This window comes from Microtus pennsylvanicus, chromosome 5 (assembly GCF_037038515.1).
Source record: "Microtus pennsylvanicus isolate mMicPen1 chromosome 5, mMicPen1.hap1, whole genome shotgun sequence".
In the NCBI taxonomy this organism is placed as follows: Eukaryota; Metazoa; Chordata; class Mammalia; order Rodentia; family Cricetidae; genus Microtus; species Microtus pennsylvanicus.
The window spans coordinates 125,648,629-125,673,688 of record NC_134583.1 but is presented as its reverse complement, the minus strand read 5'-3'; the positions used below and the strand labels follow the sequence as shown (position 1 = coordinate 125,673,688).

Below are 25,060 nucleotides of genomic sequence, written 5' to 3'. Positions count from 1 at the left end.
TGTACAAAATGCAACAAAAGCAAAAACTGGCAGTGACTTGGTCTAAATCTCTTAGTTTTCCAAAGCAAGGCTCAGTACTGGAGGTAAGCAACTGAAATGTCTGACTTCAAGTGTACTAGGTCGTATGTAGCCATGTCAGTTGAAGTAGAGTATAGGATCTAGATCTCTTCACCTGGTCTGTAGAGTGATTGCACTCAGAACTTAAAAGGTAGCAATTGAGATGTCAGTGGCTGGTTGGTACTACTAGATCTTAGGAACTGCAGTTCCTACCCAGTTACATACATCCCACTAGTCATGGTGAAGGGAAGCATGTTAGTGGGTCGTTTGCCATCATAGTGCTTGCGTGCCGTACAGTAACTTCACTTTACAGCAGACACACACATGCTCATAGAGCTCTTCAGCTACTCAAGATGGTACTGTATTTCTTAGTTTGAATCTTGAAGCAGAATAAATTGTTTAAATCAAATTGACTTCCTTTCTAAACATAATAAATTAAATAGCATTTGAACAGAAAAATGCATAGTTTCCACACAATCCAAAGCACCATAAATGTCCCCTCCATGAACATAATACCTCTCATTCAACTAACGGAAATTAGTTCAATGTGGTTGCTAGAGAAACGTGGAACTGTCCTGTTCAGATTTTCCAAGCAGCATACTCCCAGATCCATGTAGACAAAAACATTCTTTGTAGCTTAAATACTAATCACTGAGGTATTTGCTTTTTAGTCTCCCTTTTCCAAACAGTAGCTTCCAAAAGTCTCTAATACCGCTGGTTTATTGCGGACTGTAAGCTCCTGCAGCTAGAACCAAGTTTCTTCGAGTAAAATGTAGGTGTACAACTGGTGTTGATTTGGTCATATATGTACCCAATAATAACTCCTGGGAATTCTCAGGTAGGTTTATATGCCCAGTGGCGGTAGTAAAGTCATCAGTCTCTAAATCTTCAAATGCTTTAATGGCATCCCATAACCGGACTGTATTATCCATTGAACCTAAAAGAAAGCCAAAGAAAATATTAGTATCCGTCACATCTAGAGTCTGACATTTTCCCGTGTATACTTTGTATTTGCCTTGTTTGTTTTTATGAAAACTAAACCTTTACCCCAAAGCCATTAAAATAATTTACCTGATGCCAAAATTTCACCATCTCTACTAAACCTAAGTGAACACACTGTATCAGTGTGGCCTTTTAATTCTCCAACCATCAAGCCATGTCCAATATCCCAAAGAAGTACTCTGCCATCTGTTGCTCCTGTAGCCAGGAATCTCCCATTGGGAGAAAATGTCAAGGAATGAATTGGTCCCTAGAAAAGAGCAAAATAAGGTTAGTTATATCTGATAAGGCCAAGACAGAACTGGAGTTTAGTGGCATGGATACTATCTTTAAAGCGTGCATGCTGCTAGTTAGTATTTTGACTCTAAAAGGATCTGTGTGTGCTGGAATAAGGAGGTGTGAGATACCTTGTGTCCAGTGAAGATCCTGACACAGTTACCATTGAGCACATCCCAGAGCCGCACAGTTCTGTCTGCAGAGCCCGTAGCAACATAGTTCGAATTTGGATGAAATCTAGTGCAGTTCACATCAGCAAGATGTCCAGCAAATATCCTTAAAGGTTGATAGTGATCTGTAGCCCAAAGCCTTTTTGAAATTAACGAAAAATAAATAGTAATTAATTGAAATAAAATTTAACCCAAAAAATTGGTACATCCAGATGAAAGTCAATTCTCAATGGCACCTCCTTGCCATCTTAAGGAAAGACAACAGAAGATTGGGCCTAGTTTGAGACAGGTCTCACTATGTAGCCTTGGCTGTTCTGGAACTCAAGATATCTGCAGATCAGGGTGGCCTTAAACTCGGCCCCTACCTTAATCTTCCAAGTGCTAGAACTAAAGGAATGTGCCACCATGTCCTGTTTAGAGTGCTGGGATTATGGGCATGGAAATTCCGTTTATTTATTTTTGGCTTTTAGAAACAAGGTGTTCTCTGTGTAGCTCTGGCTGTCCTAGAATAGTCACTCTATAGACTAAGCTCTGCCTCTGCCTCCCAAGTGCTGGGATTAAAGGACTCTACCACCACCACCCAGTTTATATAATACTATTTTATGTGCATTGGTGTTTTGCCTACATGCATGACTGTGTGAGGGTGTTGAATCCCCTAAAACTGGAGTAACAGACAGTTCTCGGCTGCCATTTGAGTGTTGGGCATTGAACCTGGGTCCTCTAGGGCAACAACCTCTGAGCCATCTCTCCAGCCAGCATGTAAATTCTATGATTCTTTGTATACGCACTGCTTCCCACTCCTAATGCACAGAAAACCATTTTCCTATAGTTTGGGTAACTACATGGTTTCTAGGAAGAATTTTGCCAATGGAAACTTTACAATAACAGGAGACAAAAGGTGCTCATAGTGGGAATGGGAAACAAGACACATCTGACGTGGGGAACGTTATAAATTACATTAAAGCAGGACCCTTAGTGTACACATAATGAAAGACAGTAATATTCTTCCTCACATTCATTTCAAACTACGGCAATAAATGCTTATCTTCTCAAAAAGTCAGCCCTGATAGCATGAATATGATGTTTGCTGGACTTTGTATTCGCAACAAGAATCAGTTATGTTCAGTGAATAAACCCATGAGATCATAGTGTTCTTACCGAGCTACTCGGTCATGGCCTCCTGACACAAAATAATATCCATATGGAGAAAACTGTGTGTCCCATACTGGGTAGTTGTGTCCTTTATATCCCACCAAGCAAGTAAACGTCTGAAGGCTCCAGAGTCTAACAGTTCCATCCTCTGAAGAGGAGAGCAGATAGTTCCTGAGGAGAGGAGGTGATATGTTTGATTTCCAGAATAATCTGGTTACCTGTTCAAGTTTCTTCTCATTCTCATGTTTCAGCAAATGACTTAGGCCTAGGTATATCTCAGTGTGTGCACATACATGTGGAGATGCGCAGATAGTGCTGAGGACTGAACCTCAGGCCTTGCACACGGCAGGCAGGAAATCTACCACTGAGCCCCTCACCTGTGTGTGCGGTATGAGGTATGCATGGGCATGTTCAGGTGTCTTCCTTGAGCAATCTCCCAGATGAACCCAGAGCTTGTCAAGTTTTCTCCAGAGATCCCATCTCCAACTCCAGAATACTGAGATTACAGGAGGGCTGCCATGCCAGTCCAGCATTGTAGGTGCTGGGGATCCAAAGTTTGGTCTTCACACTTGCATGACAAGCACTTTACCACCCACTGAGCCATCTCATCCCCACCTCATTATTTATACTTAGAACCAAAAGCTAAAATTATTAAACTAATGTTAAAATGAAATACTGTCATACTATATTCTGAACATCAACTATATAAAGCTAATTATTAAAAATATATAGTGGTTATGGAGAGGGGGTCACAGTACTTTAGAAAAAAGTAGTAAATAGTCTGGTAACTCATGAGTGATCTCAGAATTTGGGAGATTGAGACAGGAGGCTTGCCGCAAATTCAAGGCAAGTCTGGAATACAGCATGAGACTCCATTTCAAAACACCAAAATAATAATACTATTCAGAATAATAAAAAGTATGTTTACCAAGACAGCCAAAAAAACGAATGTCAATTTGTGGATATTATTTCCTATCCACATGGGCTATATTTTAAAAAAAGAAAAGGAGTGGAACGTAGCTGAGTAGCAGAGTTCTAAAGTCTACCATTCAACCAGACTCTACTCCCATGCAAAATGATAATGTTCTACTTTTTCCAGGGATAAATACAAAAAGTCAACTGTTTTCACTGAAATCAGACATTTCTTCAAGTAAAATGTACAATCTGGTTAAATCACTATTAAATATATATATTTTTTAATCCCAAGATCTCACAAATACAGTTAAAACTCTGGTGGTTGAAAACTACTATCCAAGTAGAATACAAATGATAATATGGGTGAAAATTCCCTCTTCCAGTCATTTTTGCAGAAAGTTAGAAATGAAAATCAAAAAATAGCTAAACACATATGGTGCTATTATTTCAGAACATGATCTCAACCACAATCCCCTCGCCTTAGCCTCCCGAGTAGCTGGGATTACAGGCACTTACCACCATGCCCAGCCTTCTTCATTCTTTCCATGATAGCCTGCTAATGCTTCAGTAGACAGCTATTAATGCCATTAGTATAAGGAATTTGTGTTAAATTTTACAAAGTGCCACAAGAACAACCAAGAACTCAAGGAATTCAACCTCTATTAGAGGGTTGTTCAAAGATAAAGCTAAATTTTGAAACCAGTGAGCCCTGAATGTGCACCTTGATCCTGTAAATTTAGCATATACTTAGTTGCTATTTTATATACCAGTACTCCAAGATAAATTAGCAAATGTAAGATTCTAAAAGATACTGAACTACAGGCAATCATGATGTTTTTCTAAAAAGTGTCTACGCATATGCATTTTATTTCCAGCAGTTAACTTTTAAATCTCAATACTGTTCATCAGTATTTAATTTTGTTTGTATTTTACCTATCCGGACTGAAGCTGGCTCCATAGACAGGCCCACTGTGACCATACAAAATCTTCAACTCACTTGCAGTTTTCTCATCCATGATTCTTTCTAAGACATCATCTGATTCTTTGTCTATAAGACTAAGATCTAAAAAGGTTCAGAAATATTATTTTAGGTTCGTTCATTAAAACACTTTAAGGCAATCCCATCATAGCTCAGAACTAACATTTCAACATTTCTTCCTATGCACCAAAAACCACTATGCTAAGGCCTCTAAAGTCAGTGATACATCCCCTTGTACAGAATAAAATGAATCTTCAAACAGTTAATAATCTGCTAGACCACAGTTACTCAGAATGAGAACCAGGACTGATTCTCTAGTTTGCCTACTATGCTATGTTTCATTAAAATCCTAAAACAATTGAAATGTACTATTTAGGAAAAATAGCAACAAAAGCTTTAAAAAAATCCTGACCTTATTAGAGATTTGGGCTTTTGTTTTGTTGTGCCTTTGTTTTTGTTTTGATGAATGAACTTTAAGTGTATCAGTGTTCTGTCTGCATGTAGAGGTATGCACCAGATGCATGTGCTGAGCCACTGAACTAGAGTGACGGCTGGTTGTGAGCTGCCATGGTGATGGGAGTCTAACCCAGGTCCTCTGCAAAAGTCAGTGCTCTGAACCACTGAGTCAGCATCTATCCAGTCCCTTGTTTTGATGTTTGAGACAGGCTCTTCACGATGTAGCTCGGTCTGCTTTGAACTTGGCACTTGGGTGTATGAAGTGAATTTGAAGCATGTATGCCATCACATACATGTGGATGTCATCGCATACATGTGGATGTCATCACATACATGTGGATGTCATCGCATACATGTGGATGTCATCGCATACATGTGGATGTCATCGCATACATGTAGATGCCATCACATATATGTGGATGTCATCGCATGCATGTGGATGTCATCGCATACATGTGGATGTCATCGCATACATGTGGATGTCATCACATACATGTATGCCATCATATACATGTGGATGTCATCACATACATGTGGATGTCATCGCATACATGTGGATGTCATCGCATGCATGTGGATGTCATCGCATACATGTGGATGTCATCGCATACATGTGGATGTCATCGCATACATGTGGATGTCATCGCATACATGTGGATGTCATCGCATACATGTGGATGTCATCGCATACATGTGGATGTCATCACATACATGTGGATGTCATCACATACATGTGGATGTCATCGCATACATGTGGATGTCATCGCATACATGTGGATGTCATCACATACATGTGGATGTCATCACATACATGTGGATGTCATCACATACATGTGGATGTCAAAGGACAACTTGCAGGGCCCTCCCAGCCCTCACTATGGTTTTCTTAAAATTTACAGGCAAATAATCATCATATATTAGAGTTTTAACTTTATAGAGTTATCTACAAAGGGCTAGAGAGTTGGCTCAGTGGGTGAGAATATTTAGTGTTCTTGAAAAGGACTCAGGTTTGATTCTCAGCACTCACATGGAGGTTCATCAACTTTTTAGGCACCAGGCACATGCATGGTACACAGACCTACATTCAGACAAAGCATCTATACACATAAAATAATAAAAACAAATCTTAAAGCCAGGCAGTGGTGGCCCACACCTTTAACCTCAGCACTTGGAGAGACAGAGTCAGACGGGTCTCTGTGAGTTCAAGGCCAGCTTGGTCTACAGAACGAGTGCCAGGATAGCCAGGGCTACACAGAGAAACCCTGTCTTAAAACCTCATTTCACCCTGCCTCCCTGCCAAAAAAAAAAAGGGGGGGGGGTGTCTGACCTAATCCCTTCATTCTGCAAAGGAGAAAACTGAGGGCCAACCAGTTAATCATTGCCAACCCCAGCAGTTCTTTCATTATTGGAAATGGTATCTTAGTTTGGTGTTTAGTTTTATTTTCAGACAGTTTATCTAAGTTTTGCAGGCTGGCCTTGAATTCTCCCTGCAGTCCAGTCAGTCCTTGAACTCACTCTCTTTTATTTTAAATTATTTAGTGTGTGTGATTATGTGGGTGCACACATGCCTAGCACATGTGGCGAGGTCAGAGGACAACTTTTGGGAAGCAGTTCTCTCCCTCATGTGAGTTCCAGGAACCAAACTCAGGTCATCAGGCTCAGCAGCAAGTGCTTTATCCTGATGAGTCATCTCACCTGCCCAGTTCTTGAATTCTCAGTCTTCCTGTTCCATCCTCCTAAGTAGTTTATAATCACAGGCCTATATCACCACACACAGCTGGGAGTGTTACCCTTCAATTCAAGTGAAATCAATTCTGCAAAGATCACAACTTCCTGTCTACATTCCATGGAATCAAACAGATATAACTTCGTTTACACCAATAAGTCATCTCAGTTACCTGATGCTTGTTTGACACTACGAAGCTTTTTAGGTGTCACAGACCACACTCTGACAGTTGAATCTGCAAAACCTCCAGCAATCAGACTGGAATCATCAGTGACATCCACCGCAGTGAGGCCCTGACAGTAAACAAACAAAAAAGGGCATCTGAACATATGCACATATAAGCAAAGTTAAATGCACACTTGGATATATAAACATACATATGAGTATATACATATAATAATAATTAAGAGTAGATCATTATGTAGGTTACACAGGGAGAGATGAGAGGCAGAAGAGATATACATGCAGTGCTCAAGGATGAAGTTCTCCAAAAAAGCATGCAGAACTAAAAATAAGAATATCTTCTGGGAGGTGGTGGTGCACACCTTTAATCCCAGCACTCAGGAGGCAGAGACAGGCAGATAGATCTCTGAGTTCGAGACTAGCCCAGTCTACAGAGCAAGTTCCAGGACAGGTTCCAAAAACTGAGAAATTCTGTCTTTAAAAGCCAAAAAAAAAAAAAAAAGAAGTTACATTCTGTTACATATATTTGTTTAACTATGCAAAGATGTGTTACATTTGTTTATGTTGTGAAATATTTTTTGTTTAAAAATTTTAACTATGTTTAAAAAAATGTATTGCATTTGTTTAACTATGTAAAGATGTGTTGCTGTTTTACCTTGCCTGCCTAAAGAACCTGACTGCTCTAATGAGAAGCTGAACAGTCAAAAGCAAGGGAGGAGATATATGGGGACTTCTCAGCAGGGAGAGTAAGTAGGAGGAGGGATTTAGCTGGGGTGTGGGGCACCAGGGAAACACAAGGGCCCAGACAAACAGACATGGAAGGAGCAGGAAAGTAAGATATAAAGAATGAAAGAAAGGTAAAAAGGCCCCTGAGGCAAAATGTAGATAAATAAAAACAAGTTCAATTAAAAAGCTACTGGGACAAGCCTAAGCTAAGGCCAAGCATCCATAACTTAAGTAAGTCTCTGTGTATTTATTTGGTTTTTTTTTTTTTTTTTTTTTTTTCGAGACAGGGTTTCGCTGTGGCATTGGAGCCTGTCCTGGAAAAAGCTCTGTAGACTAGGCTGGTCTCGAACTCACAGAGATCTGCCTGCCTCTGCCTCCCGAGTGCTGGGATTAAAGGTGTGTGCCACCCGTGTGTTTATTTGGGAACTAGTTGGTGACCCAAAGAAAATTCCAACTACAACATTCTCCAATGTCTGAAGGCACAAACATGAAGAGCATGATATCACTCCGTTTTTGCCTCTGTATTTGGAGTACATAATAGAAGTGTTAGTAATTCCTGTACTTTACTAGATACCTCATCCTCAGCAGTCCATTATAAGAAGTCAAGTAAAGACATTTAGAATTAGTTAAAAATGCCAACTTTACATTAATACTTAAACCAAGTTCAAAAGATGAGCCAGATAAGGTTCCTCAGAGGTTAGAACTCCAGTCAATCATCAGGGGTCAAGTATAAGCAGGATTCTGACTCTTGCAAGCTGCTAAAGGCTTCGAAACTCAGAAGACATCTATCTATTCTGACCAGTGTCATTTTCTTCTTCTTCCTCCTTTTTTTTTTCTTTTTTATTCTTTTAAGACAGGGCTTCTCTATTTTATAGTTTTGACAGTCCTCGACAAAGCTGCCCTCAAACGCAGAGACCCACTAACTCTGCCTAGAAAATGCTGGGATCAAAGGCATGTGCTACCATACTGGCTTTCCTTTGTTTCCCAGTTAAATAATGCCAATAGTTTAAATAATAAAATTCCATTTTAGTTACTTTCTCTCAATGGTAAAGCACCATTTTATCTGACTTTTCTGGAAGAAATTGTTGAGTTATTTTACTAACCTGGTAAGCATTGAGGAATGTGTAAAAACAAATGGAGGGTAAGCAGTCGGGCCCAAGGCGCACTCGTTTGGTGGTTTCTTTCATATTCATTATTTTGTCCAGTTTGTCTGAATCTTTCAACTCAGGGAGAGGGATTCTATAAGAGAAACAGACTAAGAATCACTCTGAATATTAATAAGCTTCAGCCCTCTGTAACATAGCTTTCACCTCCACACAAGTTCCTTCCCTACCTGTTTTGAGGAGGGGCATTGGGATCTTGTTTCTTGCTTTTAGACCCAGCACTATCCTTCTTAGGCTTCTTCTTTTTAGGTTTTCCTTCTTCATTTTCTCCTTCTTCATCCTCATCATCCAAAGGCACCTCAATTTCTGGTTCTTTTAATAAACCAAAAAATACCTACAAGTCAAAAGAATCAACATTTTTTTAATTAACTTTTCTTCAGTGTATTTGGCTAAGTCATTTCTCTTTTCAGGCTCTCTTGCAACTACAAATTACCACATAACATGGTTCTAACCAACTGATATTTATAGACGTACACCGCATATAGTTTTAGTTAGAAAAAAAAAGGCAAGCTGTGCTTGGTGGCATATGCCTTTAATTCTAGAACTTGGGCAGAGGCAGGTGGATTTCTGTGAATTCAAGGCCAGCCTGGTGAACAAAGAGAGTAACAGGACAACCAGGACTACACACAGAGAAACTCTGTTTCAAAAAACCAAAGAAGAAAAAAAAAAAGGCAAAAAACCCACATATTGTCCTGGTTTTAAGAGACTTAGTAGACCTCTCAGTGTGGCCCCTCCCCCTCCCTGGATTCAGCTACAATGCCATAGTAGCCATTTGAGTGTGTTTGTACGTGAACACACACACACATACATACACGCATAGACATGCATGCCACATTCTAAACATGGTGAGCCAGGAATTAGAAGCCAAGGGATACAGACAGCACTTTGAAACTATTATGCCACTCCCCTCAAAAAGACCCTTGTCTCAGCCGCTGTAGTTAGGGCTCTGTTACATGGAACCATTCCCAAACCCTTACATACACTAGTAATCCTTAGAACACCACATTTTAAAAGCAGTGGAAGGTTATTCTCAAGTATAAACTATGTAATGGAAACCCTACGATTTCCAGTCTACATGATCTGGTTCTGAAGCTTGCTCCCATACCTTGGATTTGTTTGCTTCTCGCTTAGCCTCTCCAGCGAGACTTCCCACCATGGCATCTATCTGTTGCTTACTACGAGGCATCCCATCAAAGATGTCAATGTAGAGGTGCTCCTGAACTATGTTCCATATCTGATTGTTCTGTTTCTCCTGAAGATGCCGCTTCAAGAGTTGGTAAGAGTCACGGGAAATACGGAGAACAAATTTACTTGTTCGAAAGTCCAGCATGGTTTCATTCCCTTTCATATGCTCCTTTTTGGTAAGACTAGATAATACTCGTAGGTCATCCTGGTAATAACATTCCTGATCTCCATGGAACCTGTTTTAGTGATTTTAAAAAGTTATTTTTCAGTGTGTCATTAAGATAATATTTCTCCTCATACATTCATAAACCATCCCAGAATAATCTGTAACTAGTATATAGTAAGATATATTTATAATATAATAATGTAACTATATAAATAACCCTGACTTAGGCAGTAGAATAACTAATACATTTTTAAATGATTATAATTTAGTTTCTAAACCCACCCTTAAAAGTGACCAATTTCTCTAATGAAATGTATCATAAACATTTCAAGATAAAGTTTTGAAATAAAGCAGAGTGAACGAAACATTTGAGTGGAATGTAAAACCCACCACTAGTATGTATTTCTTTTGAAAACCATCTTCGGTAATACATAAAAATGTCATAACCTTTGCTTTACTAAATTTTGTGTTTTCTCAAAACCCAACTCTTTAAAAATTTTTATTATAGAACATTTCAAGCATAGAAGTAGAAAATAATATGCCTCAGAAATAATCAGTACATGGATTCTCATAGCCTAAACATTTCAATTACTTCCTGTGTTAATACACATTAAACGTCAACTAAAGAACAAATATTGGTACTGAACAACGAGCACTTCCATAATTTCACTGTTCTCAAGGCAATGGAATAAAGCCCTCATTAGGCATGGGGTCATAGCAGACTGTAATGGAAGCAGAGACCCTTTTCTGAAAGCCCAGCTTCCCACACAGGAAGATGCTATCTCAGGAGACTGATAACAGGACTATTAGAATAGAAATTTTGTGCTCAGCCGGGTGCGGCGGGGCTCAGGCTCAGTTTGCTCTCTGTCCCCTCAGCTGGGACTCTGAGTTTAATAATGAATACGAGAGCTGAGAGTCTGCTGCTCCCCTTTCAGCATCATCTTTGTTAGCGGATGACACTTGGCTTCACTCAAGTGCTTCCTTTCGGTCAAGTCAACACTGCCTCCTTGACATCGGAAACTCAACACCTTCCTGGATTTCCTCCTCTCTCTCTTCTCTTTCCTTTTCTAGATCTTATACTTGGTTGTTAAATGTTGGAGCTCCTCAAAGAAATGTATGGCTTCAGTGCCTCCTCCCCTCGCAGCTTTTATATAGGGGTGGGGAACCGGGTTACATTATAGAGGGACAGAGTGATTATTAGCTGACCAGTCCTGGAGGAAATGGTTCTTTTTTATTTGTTTATTTTGGTTTTTCAAAACAGAGTTTCTCTGTGTAGCACTGGCTGTCCTGAAACTCACTCAGTAGACCAGCTGGTCATAAACTCAGAGATTCACCTGCCTTTGCCTCCTTAAGTGCCAGGACTAAAGGCATGTGCCACCAAGCTGGGCAAGGTTATTGGTTCTTAATGGACTTTTAAATTAATCAAAAGCAAATCTTAACTTGGAACTAAAGATTCATTCCCCTACTTGACAAGGGTTTCTGTCAGTAAAGTCATCCTTATCCAGACAGACCAGAAACCTGGCTTATCAATTATATTTCACCTCATAGCTAACCCATCAAGTGTTGAATCAATCTACTTTTCACCTACACCCGCAGACTCTTGTTTCTCATCAGGGATGCTACTAAGATATTAGGCAGGGCAGTTCTCTGCTAAGTAGGACTACCTATACATCCTATAATTATTATCCTTCTCTCCTTCCTTACCAGTTATTATGACAAACAAAAATGCCTTGAAATATTTACAAATGGTCAAAGGGGAAAAGGAGTATCACCTCCATCAAGAACACTTAATAACCCTGATCAAGCAAAGCCCCTCTGTCTCTCACCATGTTTGCCTCTTTGCATAAAGGTCCTTTACGTAAAGAGGTATACTCAGGCTATGGTGGGGTAGACCCTGCCTATAATTCTAGCACTCGGAAGGGAAAAGCAAGCAGAACTCTGCCAGTCTGAGGCCAGCCTGATTTGCACAGTAAGTTTTAGGCCAGGTAGGGCTATGTAATAAGAGCCTGTCTAAAAAGAACAACAACAAAAAAGAAAATTAATGAAATTATCCTCTACTGACATCTATAGCAGAGATGCCTCATTGTCCCCAAACGCTCTATCTATTGGCTGGGAACAGATACCTAAGGAAAGACTTTATTTCCTACTATTTGTAGCCAGGGATGGGCACTGACTGAAAAGTTAGAAAAAGAAGTGTGGGACAGGCAGTGGTGGCACACACCTTTAATCCCAGCACTCAGGAGAGAGAGGCAGGCAGATTTCTGTGAGTTCGAGGCCAGCCTAGTCTACAGAGCAAGTTCCAGGACAGGCTTCAAAGCTACAGAAAAACTCTGTCTCAAAAAAATAAAAAAAGAAGCGTGTGCATCTAGAATGTATGCCCCCTTGCTGATTAGAACACGGTGAGGACTGTTCACTGCTAGAGGACCTTCTGTGTCACACAGCGGAAACCACGTGACAAGGACGATAAACCGTGGAAGGCCACATCCTGACAATCAAGGATTTACTTATTAGTCTTAAACTTCCTACCTTTATGAAAAAAACCAAGCTTCCATTTTATATAAGCCTCTATTTGGGTTGTCAGTTATTTTAAGTCCAACCTAATTCTAACATAGTTTCTATTGCTCTTAGAATAAAGTTTTATTTATTTATATCAGTTTTCAGTGACTCTCAATCAAATCTAATTTCATCCAATATAAATCCCTATTATTCCTATGACAAAAATCCTGAACACAGCGCAAGAACCTGCCTGTTTCCAGGTCCCAACCAATGCTTCCTTTTCGAGTTTCTTTTCGCCTCTGTAACAACCATGACTGTTCTCCCAGGCCTTCCAGATATGCTCTTCTCTTCATCTGGCTAAATCCTAGCCCTTCTTCAAACTTCACTTCAAGTCTGGCTTCATCTGGGAGATCAATTCCCCTAGCCCCATGTTAGGTTCATATTGCCCAAGGTACGTCTCCTTCTCAAAGTACCTTCTGCTTTACAATCTTACATTTGTGGGGTTACAGATGTGTGTGTATACATATACGAATATAGATGAATAAAATATGTTAAAATTCACATACTTCTCAAAGAATGATTTTGCTTCATTTTCATGCTGATTATAAACTAGCTCCAAGTACATGTGTACAAACAGAGGATAAAAGAGTTGGGATAATTCTGCTCGATGGCAGTCCAGAGAACATTCAATGAAGTGTTTCAGTCCGCTGTAGTATTCTTCATACATTGCAGGGTCTCCTTGTTGGTTGTAGGCCGACAAGACAGCACTGACATCTGGCTGGTCTTCCACAGCTACACTTCCAACTGTTTAAAAAAATGAATGACAACTTTTAAGAAAATGATCTAAAATGCACAATGTGAATGTGGAAGTTTGCTAAGGCTCAAAGGAGAGTTATTACTCACGTTTGTCCTTTTCCTCTTGACCTCTATTCCCCAACACAATCATGTATCTTTTTTTAAATTTTGCATTACATTTGTTTATTTTGTGTACATGTGTGAGGCTGCGTATGGGGGTGGGGAGACAAGCCACTGTGCTCAAGAGGAGATCAGAGGACAAATTACAGTAGTCAATTCTCTCCTTTCAAGATGGAGGCTTTAGGGAGTCACCTAAGTCTGTCAAGCTTGGTAGCAAGCACCTTTACCTGTTGAGCAAACCTGCTAGCCCACAATCACAGAACCTTTTAATGGGATTTAGTATGCCTTTCAGTTACCCAAGCCAAAAGCCCTTCAGTTTGACTACATCTTGCCATTTTTAAATAAGTAACAAGAACAGTCAACGTTTTTCCTGGAACCGTCTTATTTAAAGACAAAGGATACATGCAGGTTTGGTATTGGGGCTAAGTGGACAGGAATTGGCTAGCATGTACAAGGTCCTAGGTTCAACCCCCTACCACCAAATAAATAAATAAATATGCAAAGCAAACAATTATGTTAATCTCTGTGCAAATGGATACAACACATTCAAGCTCTTTGTATATCACTCCTGTAATAGATCTAGCCCTGTGATACCTTCATATTCAAACATCAATCCCCTCATATAAAATATCAGCATTTCAGCCAGGCAATGGTGGCACACACCTTTAATCCTTGCACTTGGGAGGCAGAGGCAAGTGGATATCTGTGAGTTCAAGGCAAGCATGGTCTTTAAAGCTAGTTCCCAGGATAGCTAGGGCTACACAGAGAAACCCTGTCTCGAAAAACAAACAAACAAACAAAATATCACCATTTTAATGAAAAGAGGGAACATTCGTTATGGCTCAATATAAAATATAAAAGACTACAACTCAATTGTATATGCTTAAAGCAATCTTCTATAATCAATCACTTTAAGATTGAAAGACTGAATATTTATTTGTAATGTAGCAATACACAACAAACAATAATGCTTTTTTCAATCTTTTGTTGTTGTTGTTGTTGTTGTTTCGAGACAGGGTTTCTCTGTAGCTTTGGTACCTGTCCCGGAACTAGCTCTTGTAGACCAGGCTGGCCTCGAACTCACAGAGATCCGCCTGCCTCTGCCTCCCGAGTGCTGGGATTAAAGGCGTGCGCCACTACCGCCCGGCTGCTTTTTTCAATCAAATCAGAGTTTGAATATTGGAAATGTTGGTAAACTACAATTATAGTGTTCCACACTTCTGTGGTTTTTAGTGGATATACATACTCTTTGAAGCAAAAATTATAAATAAAGTTATAATATTGTAGTCACTCTCATGGTCTCTTTTCCTCCTTGGCTTCTCAAGTGTGATATAAAAACTAAGTCAAGTTTCTGGACATATGATAGATATTTAAGAAATGTAACAACAATAAAATTTATGTTACAATATACTCACAAAATGTAGCATAAAGATCCTTCTCAGTCACGTTTTCCACACATTCCTTACTTCCCCCTTAACTATACTTAAGTGTAGGTTGGCTTTAATCTCACAGTAATTCTCCTGCTTCAGCATCCCAAGTGCTGGCATTATAAACATGCCGCGTCTCTATTTATATACATAAATTACAGTGCCAGGTCTGGCAATGCTCTCACAGATACAGATTAACTTGTCTAGAACCACTACACTGGCTAACTTAATTCAATATTTACTGATATCCTTTGAGAATTTATACTAGGCGTGAGTTTAAATTTTTAAAATATGGTGTGTGTGAAAGACAACTTTTAGGTAGCTGGGTCTTTCCTTCCACACCACAGATGGTCAGCCATGGTGCCATCACATTGCTGCAAGAGGTTTTGGTTTATGTTTTTAGAGACAAGGTTTTTGTTTAACAGCCCTTGCTGTCCTGGAACTCACTATTTAGACCAGGCTGGTCTCGAACTCACAGAGATCCGCCTACCTCTGCCTCCCAAGTGCTGGGATCACAGGCATGAGCCATCACCACTGGGCTGGAATGGTGTGTTTATGGTATGAATTTTGTGACAAGTGTCTGGGAGGAAGGTGGAGAGGAGTTGTTAGGACTGGATTCAAGAACTAAAGTTTTTCACTACTTTACTATTTTCACTATTTTACACTTTACATCTTAGGCTTGTATTAACCTACTTAAAAAAAAAAACTAGGAAAAATGCCTTTAACTGACATCACACGAGGGAGAGCAACAGAAACAAAAGTGTCTGCCCCACATCTAGCCGTAAAGTTCGGGTTTTTAAAGGTTAGTATACATCAGTACTCCTTAAAAGCCGTTAGGGCAGGTCCCCAGCCCCAAACCCTTGAGCGTTTTACACCTGAAGTGATGCTCAGGAATTTGCATCCTCCAAAACACTGAACAGCACTTAGCCCACATTCTGATAAATACGGACTACCACCACTCTGGATGTGCGGTCCTAAGCGCCTTCCGCCTTTACTCCACAGCGCGTTCTCTCGTCTCAAAAGGAGAGATGAGAACCACGGAGCTGTGAAAAATCAAGATACAGAAAGGACTTGCAGTCAAAGTATAGAAGTGTAACGGTCCTAGTAGTGTTCATGCGAACGTATGCAAGGCTCAGAAATCTAAATAAGAGGAAAAACACCGAAACCCCGTGGTCCCCCACTTCTGTCAAGCCCGGCTTCCCGGCACCTCCCCTCGGCTCCACAGCTCTGCTCAGCCTCTGGCTGGAACTGACAGCTCAGAAGAGGGTTTGACTGCGCAGCCCGCGCCGTAGCGAAAGGGGCGGGCATGTGGCCCTAGAGGCGGGCCCAGGAAATTCAAAACAAGCCCGCAGAGGTGCAGGCCTGCCAGGCTTGCCTTCCCCGCTAGATCCCCTTCACGCCGGCGCTCCTGTCCCGGGACCCCGCGATTCACCTTTTCCTGGAGCCGCAGGACCTGAGGCTGAACCCGAGAATACCGTGGCCCCCGAAGCGCCGCTGCCAGGAGGGTCAGGGGCCGCAGAGCCGGGGACTGAAGCGGTGACCCGGTTGAGAAGCGCGCTAGCCGCCTCCGCGCCGGCCCCGTCCAGCTCTCCCGGAGCTCCGGAGCCCGCCACAGCCTCCTCCAGCAGCCTGGCCTCACGGCGCAGCGCCTCTTCGGCCTCGCGGAGGTTGCTCTGCCGGAGGAACTGCAGCACTGCCAGAAGGGTCTGCCGGTCGTGGGGAGCGCCGGCCTCTGTGGGAGCGGCGGACACCGGGGCCGCCCCCGCCGGGGCAGAGGCAGAGACGGCCACCACGGGCTTGGGGGTCCCGCCATCCCCGCCGGCAGCCGCCGTCGCCGCCACGGCCGCCACATTCCCGCCGCCGCCGTTGGGGCCGTTGTTGGGAGTGCCACCACTACCCTCGCCTGCGCCGTCGCCAGTCTGCGGAGGTAGCAGCGTCGGCGGTCCCTCAGGCTCTAGCTTGACCGCCACCTCCGTCTGCTCCTCCGCCAGCGCCGCCATCTTGCGGCTGAGCCACCTCGCGCCGTCAAGCGTGACTGCGTTTTCGCCACATGGAGGGCGGGGTAGAGCGTTTCACGACAATTAGGGCAGGCCATTTACGGCAGGAGGAGGAGCCAGCGAGGAGAAAAGGAATGAGCTCGAGCAACTTTCAAAACTGAGTGAAAGGCACGCAGGAAGTGGTAGTTGCTTACCGTCTCTATTACATTTGCCTGATAATTACCGTTCATTGCAGTCAGGCTGTAATCAGGCGTTGAGATAGACATTTTTACATTATACGAGTTCTTCCAATTCAACAATTTTAGAAGGTGCTAACCCCTGGAGTCTTTATAGACGGCTTAACCAAAACCCAAAGAGGTAAAATACCATGGCAAAATCACACATGGGGGAAGACTGTCAATATTCAAGTCCAGGTATTTAATTCAAAAGCACATCTATTGAGTTACTGGTAAGGTTTGCTAATATTAGAAGCTGAACTGTGGTTACCTTTTATTTCAGTTTTCATTCCTATAAAAACAATCTCGCTTTGTGAACTTTACAGTATGTTTTATATTGTAATAAAAAGCCTTAGCCGGGCGGTGGTGGCGGTGGTGGCGCACGCCTTTAATCCCAGCACTCGGGAGGCAGAGGCAGGCGGATCTCTGTGAGTTCGAGGCCAGCCTGGTCTACAAGAGCTAGTTCCGGGACGGGCACCAAAGCTACAGAGAAACCCTGTCTCGAAAAACAAACAAAAGCCTTACAAGTGCTGGGATTACAGGGGTGTGCTCTCACAGCCAGCTAAGAAGTTTTTAAACTTAATCTTCTGTGACTGAAATGTTTCTGCTGTGTATTAATTGTCAGTTGTCACCATTTTACCATTTTGTTGTTGTTTGGGGCTGTGCTAGGAGCTGGGCCTTGGCCCCCTCTTGAATACAGACTATTGCTGAGCTACAGCAGCAGCCCTTTATTGGGAGGCAGTCTCAGACACACGGCCACCTTTGTCCCCTCTAGGGTGTCCTTTAGCTGAAGTTAATGACTTCAGGTACAGGGATTCTAGTTACTGAAAGAGAGGAACTCACTGAGTGCCTAGGAGATGGACTTTACTGTCTTGTCTTCTTCCCTTCTGATGCCTACTTCCTCAGTCCCTCTCTTTCAGAGAGTCTGCTATCAGGCTGGATCTTGGTTGGGAACCCACTCTTTCTCTCTAGAGGCTGCCCTTTCTCTTTGATTTTCTGTTGTTTTCACTGATCACGGTTTCGGTCTGACATCTTTTTCTGTAGGTCTTCATATTTAGTAAGCATGTTTACAAAGATTTCTTCCTTTCCACGTTTGCCCTTCTTCTAACATCTCTTCCTATGAATGTACCAATGGATAGTTTTTTTGTTTTTTTTTTTTAGATGACAACTTAAAAAAAGTTGAATAGCTTTATTATCTACTTTACATTTCTTAATAATAAAAGAATGGAAAAATGATAACATAAGATTAAGAAAATTCAAAGTAAAACATGAATACAATCTGAAGACAAGAGGTTTAAAAACTGGCTGAAAAAGACAAATTTGTTGATGCAATTGTATTTTAAATTTTTATTTATTTATATATTGGTATTTTAATTTTTTTATTTTAATTTTTTATTGATAAAAGGAGAATAAAAAAAAAGTTTCCACCAATGGATGGCTTTGTCTTTGAGGTCAGTTTGTCGTTTACAGTTGTCTAATACCTGCTTAGAGACTTAGTTCTTCTACGTGAGTTTTTTTTTTCAGTGTAGTAATACATGTTTAGCCTAGCTCTATATTGCTACATTTATTTATCTATTTATTTACTTAATTTGGTTCTTTCTTCTTTCCTTTCTTTTCTTTCTTTCTTTCTTTCTTTCTTTCTTTCTTTCTTTCTTTCTTTCTTTCTTTCTTTCTTTCTTTCGAGTCTGGGTTTCTCAAGTGTAGTCCTGGCTACCCTGGAACTTGTTCTGTAGACCAGGCTGACCTCGAACTCTCTGACTCCTGAGTGCTGGGATTAAAGGTGTGTACCACTATGCCCAGCTATGAACTATTTTCTTTAAGAATATAGGTTTGGGGTGGGAAAGATGGCTCAGCTGCTCTTCCAAAGGACCCAGGTTCTTTGTACCCACAGACAACTCATAACTAGCTATAATCCAGTTCAGGGCATCCAACAGACAAACACCAATGCACATAAAATAAAATAAATAATAAATAATATAATAATTTTTTTAAAAGACCAGGCAGTGATAGAGCACTCCTTTGATCCTAGCACCCAGGAGTCACAGGCAGGTGAATCTCTGAGTTCAGCCAGCCTGGTCCACAGAGGTAGTTCCAGAACAGCCAGAACTACACAGTGAAACCCTGTCTCAAGAAACAAAGAGCAATAACAACAAAAAGAATATGGTTTGTTAATGGAGTATCTACCAGAAGAAGACTGCTTGGACATGGATATAAGCCAATGGAAAATCTATTAGCTGGCTAATGACCACACCGTGTGCTCGGGATCCCAGTGTAGGCCGAGTCTTTCTCACGGTGAGCTTTTAAGCATAAAAACCATATCCTGGGTTGACATAGTTCAGTTAGCAAGAACAGTTGGCCAGAAGGAGAACTAAAGAAGCCAAACGCCAAGGTTAGTACATTTAGAAGCTGTCCCAGAACTATGGACTTTGGTGAATTAGGCCTTTGTTTTCGTTTTGGCAGATGGTACTGTCTACATGCTGAGATTTATGGCCTGACAGATTATTTCCATTATGGAGTCAGTTGTGCTGGGGCCTGGGGGCCTGTTACAGGTTATCTTATTTAAATTATTTTTCTACCTGATACATTTATTCTGATAATCTATTTCATTTTTTGGCTTCAATTGGAGCTTAATTTCTATCCATATTTCATTACATTTCTCCACGAATTTTCAGTTTCTTTGGCTAGTTCTCTGGTGTTCCTGTTTGGGTCTCATGATCAAAGTTGCCAGCTCCCCATGCACAAACAGCATTCACTCACAGGAGCCTGCACATGAATGGAGACATGCACAATTCAGAAATCTTCATGTAGTCTGTCTCTAGATGTCTTCCCAGAGGAAGATGGGGAGACAGGCACAAAAAGTTTTCCCCAGGCATGGCCACCTTAAGACCATGCCACTTTGGGTGGCTGCCACATACACAAAGGAACACACAGGAGTTTTGCTGTTTCTACTGGCCTGCCCATTTCAGTGCCCTCTGCAGGTTTGGGGCAGCCAATCCCGAAACATGCTTATTATAACATTGGCTCCCAGCTACACTGTAACTTTGGCCAATCAGGTACTCCATTTAAAACCGACTTTACTTTGTCAGTTGGTAAAAGCGGGGTCCAGGGTGAAAAGGCCTAGAGAAGCTAGAAAAAAAAATTCAAGAAGAATAAAACTCCTGAAGCTCCTGAAACAATATGGGCAATTTTTACTCCAGTTGGTTGCCCAGCAGTATTAGAGGTAAAATCAACTTGCTGAAGACCTCACATGCCTTAGTAGCAGGGCATAGAGTAAGCAAACCAAACTGGTCCGGAGGCTTCCTCCCCTGCTCATCAGCTCAAGAGGAGGCCATGCAGACTGCCTGGGCATGGCATTCGGATATTCCACTCCGAACTCACAGCAGCTATAATACCTACGAAAGGTTGACAGGGGACTGAAGCTCTTAACAGCTTAAAATGGGAGGTATGGGGGGAATGTTACCCACACTTCCCTGAGGACTTATGCACAGGTAGCAGTTAATGGTTTTTGAGGTATATAAGAGTTTTGTCTGATTCTATATCCATGCCTTTAGGGACCAAAATTGAGCACTGGATTCTCCAGACCTGGAGCTACAGATGGGTTATGAGCCTCTATGTAGGCATTGGGAGCCCTTCTAAGGAAGAGAGGCAGATGACATCTCTTTACCCCCATCTAACTTTCTATAAAAAGAAAACAGCAAAACACAGTGAGGATTTACTCCACTCTTTATACTTAAAACCATGGTTCTTCTTGCCAGATAGGCAAGTGTTCCTCCCAGAGTTTGAGATGCAGGCCTTGCTCCTGTATCATCCCCTCCATTGATTGCCACTGTGGGTTTGCTTGTGGGACGGTGTGGGTAAGAGTGGAAAAACGGGGCTGGAGAGATGGCTCAGTGGTTAAGAGCATTGACTGCTCTTCCAGAGGTCCTGAGTTCAATTCCCAGCAACCATATGGTGGCTCACAGCCACCGGTAATAAGATCTGGTGCCAATCTCTGTCTGCAGGGACACATGCAGGCAGACCATTGTGTACATAATAAATAAATCTTTTAAAAAAAAGAGTGGAAAAACAGAACCAATGAAAACTTTGGATCTTCTCCCTGCTCTCTTGTGGGTGCCCTCTTCTTGCCTCTCTGACATTTTTTTTCCTTCTCAGTACTAGAGATTGAACATAGGCCTTGCACATGCCAGGAGAATGCTTTATCACTGAACTGATGGCTCAGGCCTTGGCTTCTCGACAGTGATGATATATATATACCAATACACACACACACTATGTGTGTGTTCATGCTCACAGGGATTCTCTCTATTATCCCTGACTCACTCAAGAAACAACAAAATGGGAACCGGTGAGATGGCTCAGGAGGTAAAGACTCTTGAGAAACTCGACAAGCTGACTTCAATTCCCAGGACTCACATGGTGGGGACACATACACAGAGATAACACATAAGAAAAATGAGTATACTAGAAATAAAACATAGTGTTACACTTATATACCAGTAAAACTACAGAATTGACTCTCTTTTTTGTTTTGTTTTGTTTTGTTTTTCAAGACAGGATTTCTCTGTAGCTTTGGGGCCTGTCCTGGAATTAGCTCTTGTAGACCAGGCTGGCCTCAAACTCACAGAGATCCATCCACCCATCTCTGCCTCCTGATTGTTGGGATTAAAGGCATACGCCATCACCATCCGGCCAGAATTGGCTCTATCTGAGATTTTTTTGTGTGTGCATTTACATGAAGTCAGATTTATCAGTATTTTACTGCATCTGGAGCTAGAATCACTTGTAGGACGCCTTTCTAAGTGCATGGATAAGGAGGAATTCACCCATGTTTCCTTCTACAGCCTAGTTTCCTTTTGCTTTAGTTCATGAATCAGTTTAGATTTAATCTTGTATATGGTATAAGGTGTGCATCTAAATGTCTAAATGTCTTTTTGGTGCCTGTCCTGAAACTCACTCTGCAGACTAGGCTGGCCTTGAACTCACAGAGATCTGCCTCTCTCTGCCTGCCAAGTGCTGGGATTAAAGGCACGCACCACTGCCACCTAGCTTGCATCTAAATGTCTTTTGCAAAAGCTTTCCAGGGTTTGGGGATGTGGCCCTGTGGTAGAGTCATTGCTTAGCATTTACAAGGCCCTATGTTCAATTTCCATTAGTGTCAGAACAAAAACCTAATCAAAAGTATTTAAGGGGTGTCAAGATGGCTTAGCAGGCAAAGATGCTTGCCACCAGAAGATGCTGTACCAGAAGATGACCTGACTTTGATCCTCTGAACCCGCATGAAGGTGGAAGAAGAGAACTAACTCTATAAAATTGTCCTCTCATACACTCTGTGGTAAACACACCCCTCTCTTTCACACACACATACATACATTGTGTACACACGCACACACGCACATACACACAATAATAATGATAATAGTAATAAAGTTGGAAAAGGTATTCCAGAAGTCCCACAGCTTTTGAAAGCCTAGTAACCCTCTGAAAATACATTCAGGATTCAGTAGCAAGTGACGGCCAGCTGTGTTGTGCACACTTTTAATCCCAGCACTGGGGAGGCAGAGGCAGATGGATCTCTGTGAGTTTGAGGCCAGCCTAGTTTGCATAGTGAATTTCTAGCCATCCAAGGCCGAACAGCAAGTTCATGTCTCAAAAAAAAAAAAACAAAAACCAAACCAAACCAAACAAAAAACCCAAAAAACAAAAACCAGTGGCTATCTTGCTACATAACCAGCCACAACTGTTTCGAAAGTCAGCCCTCTAACAATGAAACCACAGGCACGCATGTCATAAATCCTGTTTTTTTTATAAAGCAGTGTGACAAACTGGCACAGCATGGTCCACTACCCCAGGTACACACATCGAAACTGTCAATCATTGACAGAGAATAAACGCTAATGATCACAGTTCCAGGGGTTGACCAAGGGTCAGTCACAGTTCTAGATTTCCTTGAAGATAGAAAAGAATAAGCAACTTCCTCTGCTGTTTTAACTTTCCTCACTAGGTAACTAACCGTTTTCCCTCAGTATTTCTGTGAAAGTCTGCATCTACCTCAGGGATTTGGGATGCCATTCTTGCCCGTACTCCGAGGTCCCATATGCACTCTCATTTCCTTCGGATTTCCTCTCCTGTTTCTGGATTACATTGGACATACAGATGCCAGGTTGAAGGGTTATGGAGCCGGATGGTGGTTGTGCATACCTTTCATCCCAAAACTCTGGGAGGCAAAAGCAGGATGATATTTGTGAGTTCAAGGCCAGCCTGGACTACAGAGAAAGTTCCAGGACAGCCAGGGCTACACAGAGAAATCCTTTCTTGAAACGCCCCTCCCCCCCAAAAAAAGAAAGGGTTATGGACTATTCAATGATTTATAGAGGGTGTCCATCACTATAGTTTTCTTTATGGTGTTTATCAGTATCCTTTGAAGCATTTTTATTTTTCCAATCTATATTTTCTTTTTGTCATTTGTCATTTTAGAGACAGGAATAGCAAGGCAGTTTATGCCTGTAATTCCAGCACTTGAGAAGCTGAGGCAAGAGGAGCACTGTGAGTTCACTGTTACATAGTGAGTTCCACGTCAGCCTGGGCTACAGAGGAAGACCATGTTTCAGAAAAACAAAACAGAGGCTGGATGCGGTGACATGCACCTTTAACCCAGCATTCAAAGGCAGGGGAGCCTATGAGTTGGAGGCTAGCCTGATCTACAGAGCGAGTTGTAGGAGAGCCAGGGTTAGCAGAGAAACCCTGCCGTGGGAAAAAAAAAATACAAAACAGGGCTTGTGAGATGGCTCAGAAGATAAAGGCACTTGCTGCCAAGCCTGGCACCCTGAGCCCCATCCCTGGGACTTACGTGGTGGAAGGAGAGAAGCATTTCCATCGCATTGTCCTCCACCTTTGTGCAGTCTCACCTCTGGACATACACACAGGCACAAGACATGTCAGGAAAACTGAAAAGACAAGATTCTTCCCTCTTTAATTAGCTTGGCACTCTTGTCAAGGGTCTCAAGACTAAATGTGAAGGTTCTGACTTCTCAATTTTATTCCGATTCATCTATGTGGCAATTTAAAAAAAAATATTTATTTATTTATTATGTATACAATATTCTGTCTGTGTGTATGTCTGCAGGCGAGAAGAGGGCACCAGACCTCATTACAGATGGTTGTGAGCCACCATGTGGTTGCCAGGAATTGAACTCAGGACCTTTGGAAGAGCAGGCAATGCTCTTAACCACTGAGCCATCTCTCCAGCCCCCGTATGTGGCAATTTTTGTGTTTTGTTAGTTTTGTTTGTTTTTGCTTTTTTAATTTTTTAAAAGTATTTATTCATTTATTATGTATACAATGTATACAATATTCTGACTGTGTGTATGTCTACAGGCCAGAAGAGGGCACCAAACCTCATTACAGATGGTTGTGAGCCACCATGTGGTCGCCAGGAATTGAACTCAGGACCTTTGGAAGAGCAGGCAATGCTCTTAACCACTGAGCCATCTCTCCAGCCCCTGTTTTTTGCTTTTTTTAAGGAAGGATTCTTTTTTTTTTTCTTTTTGGTTTTTGTTTTGTTTTGTTTTTTGAGACATTTGAGACAGGGCCTCTCTGTAGCTTTTGGAGCCTATCCTGGAACTAGCTATTCTTTTTTTTTTTTTAATGTTTACTTATTTATCATGTGTACAGCATTCCTTCCATGTGTGCCCGCAAGCCAGAAGGGGGCGCCAGGTCTCATTATAGATGGCTGTGAGCCACCATGTGGTTGCTGGGAATTGAACTCAGGACCTCAGGTAGGGCAGTCAGTGCTCTTAACCACTGAGCCATCTCTCCAGCCCCCTTATGAGGCTATTCTTATCGAAGCTGTCTTCTAAC

General features: G+C 41.8%; 1 protein-coding gene across 1 annotated transcript; it reads right to left on the bottom strand.

Moving 5' to 3' along the window:
* Window positions 1-6: 6 nt before the first annotated feature.
* Taf5 (TATA-box binding protein associated factor 5) lies at window positions 7-17,017 on the bottom strand. The gene is made up of 11 exons (XM_075974326.1): window positions 16,424-17,017; window positions 13,216-13,453; window positions 9,908-10,223; window positions 8,973-9,136; window positions 8,743-8,878; window positions 6,903-7,023; window positions 4,503-4,632; window positions 2,661-2,825; window positions 1,464-1,641; window positions 1,129-1,306; window positions 7-994 (listed from the first exon to the last, which is right to left on the bottom strand). The coding sequence occupies exons 1-11, from the start codon at window positions 16,989-16,991 to the stop codon at window positions 777-779; spliced, it is 2,412 nt and encodes an 803-aa protein (XP_075830441.1). The 5' UTR covers window positions 16,992-17,017; the 3' UTR covers window positions 7-776.
* Window positions 17,018-25,060: the final 8,043 nt, after the last annotated feature.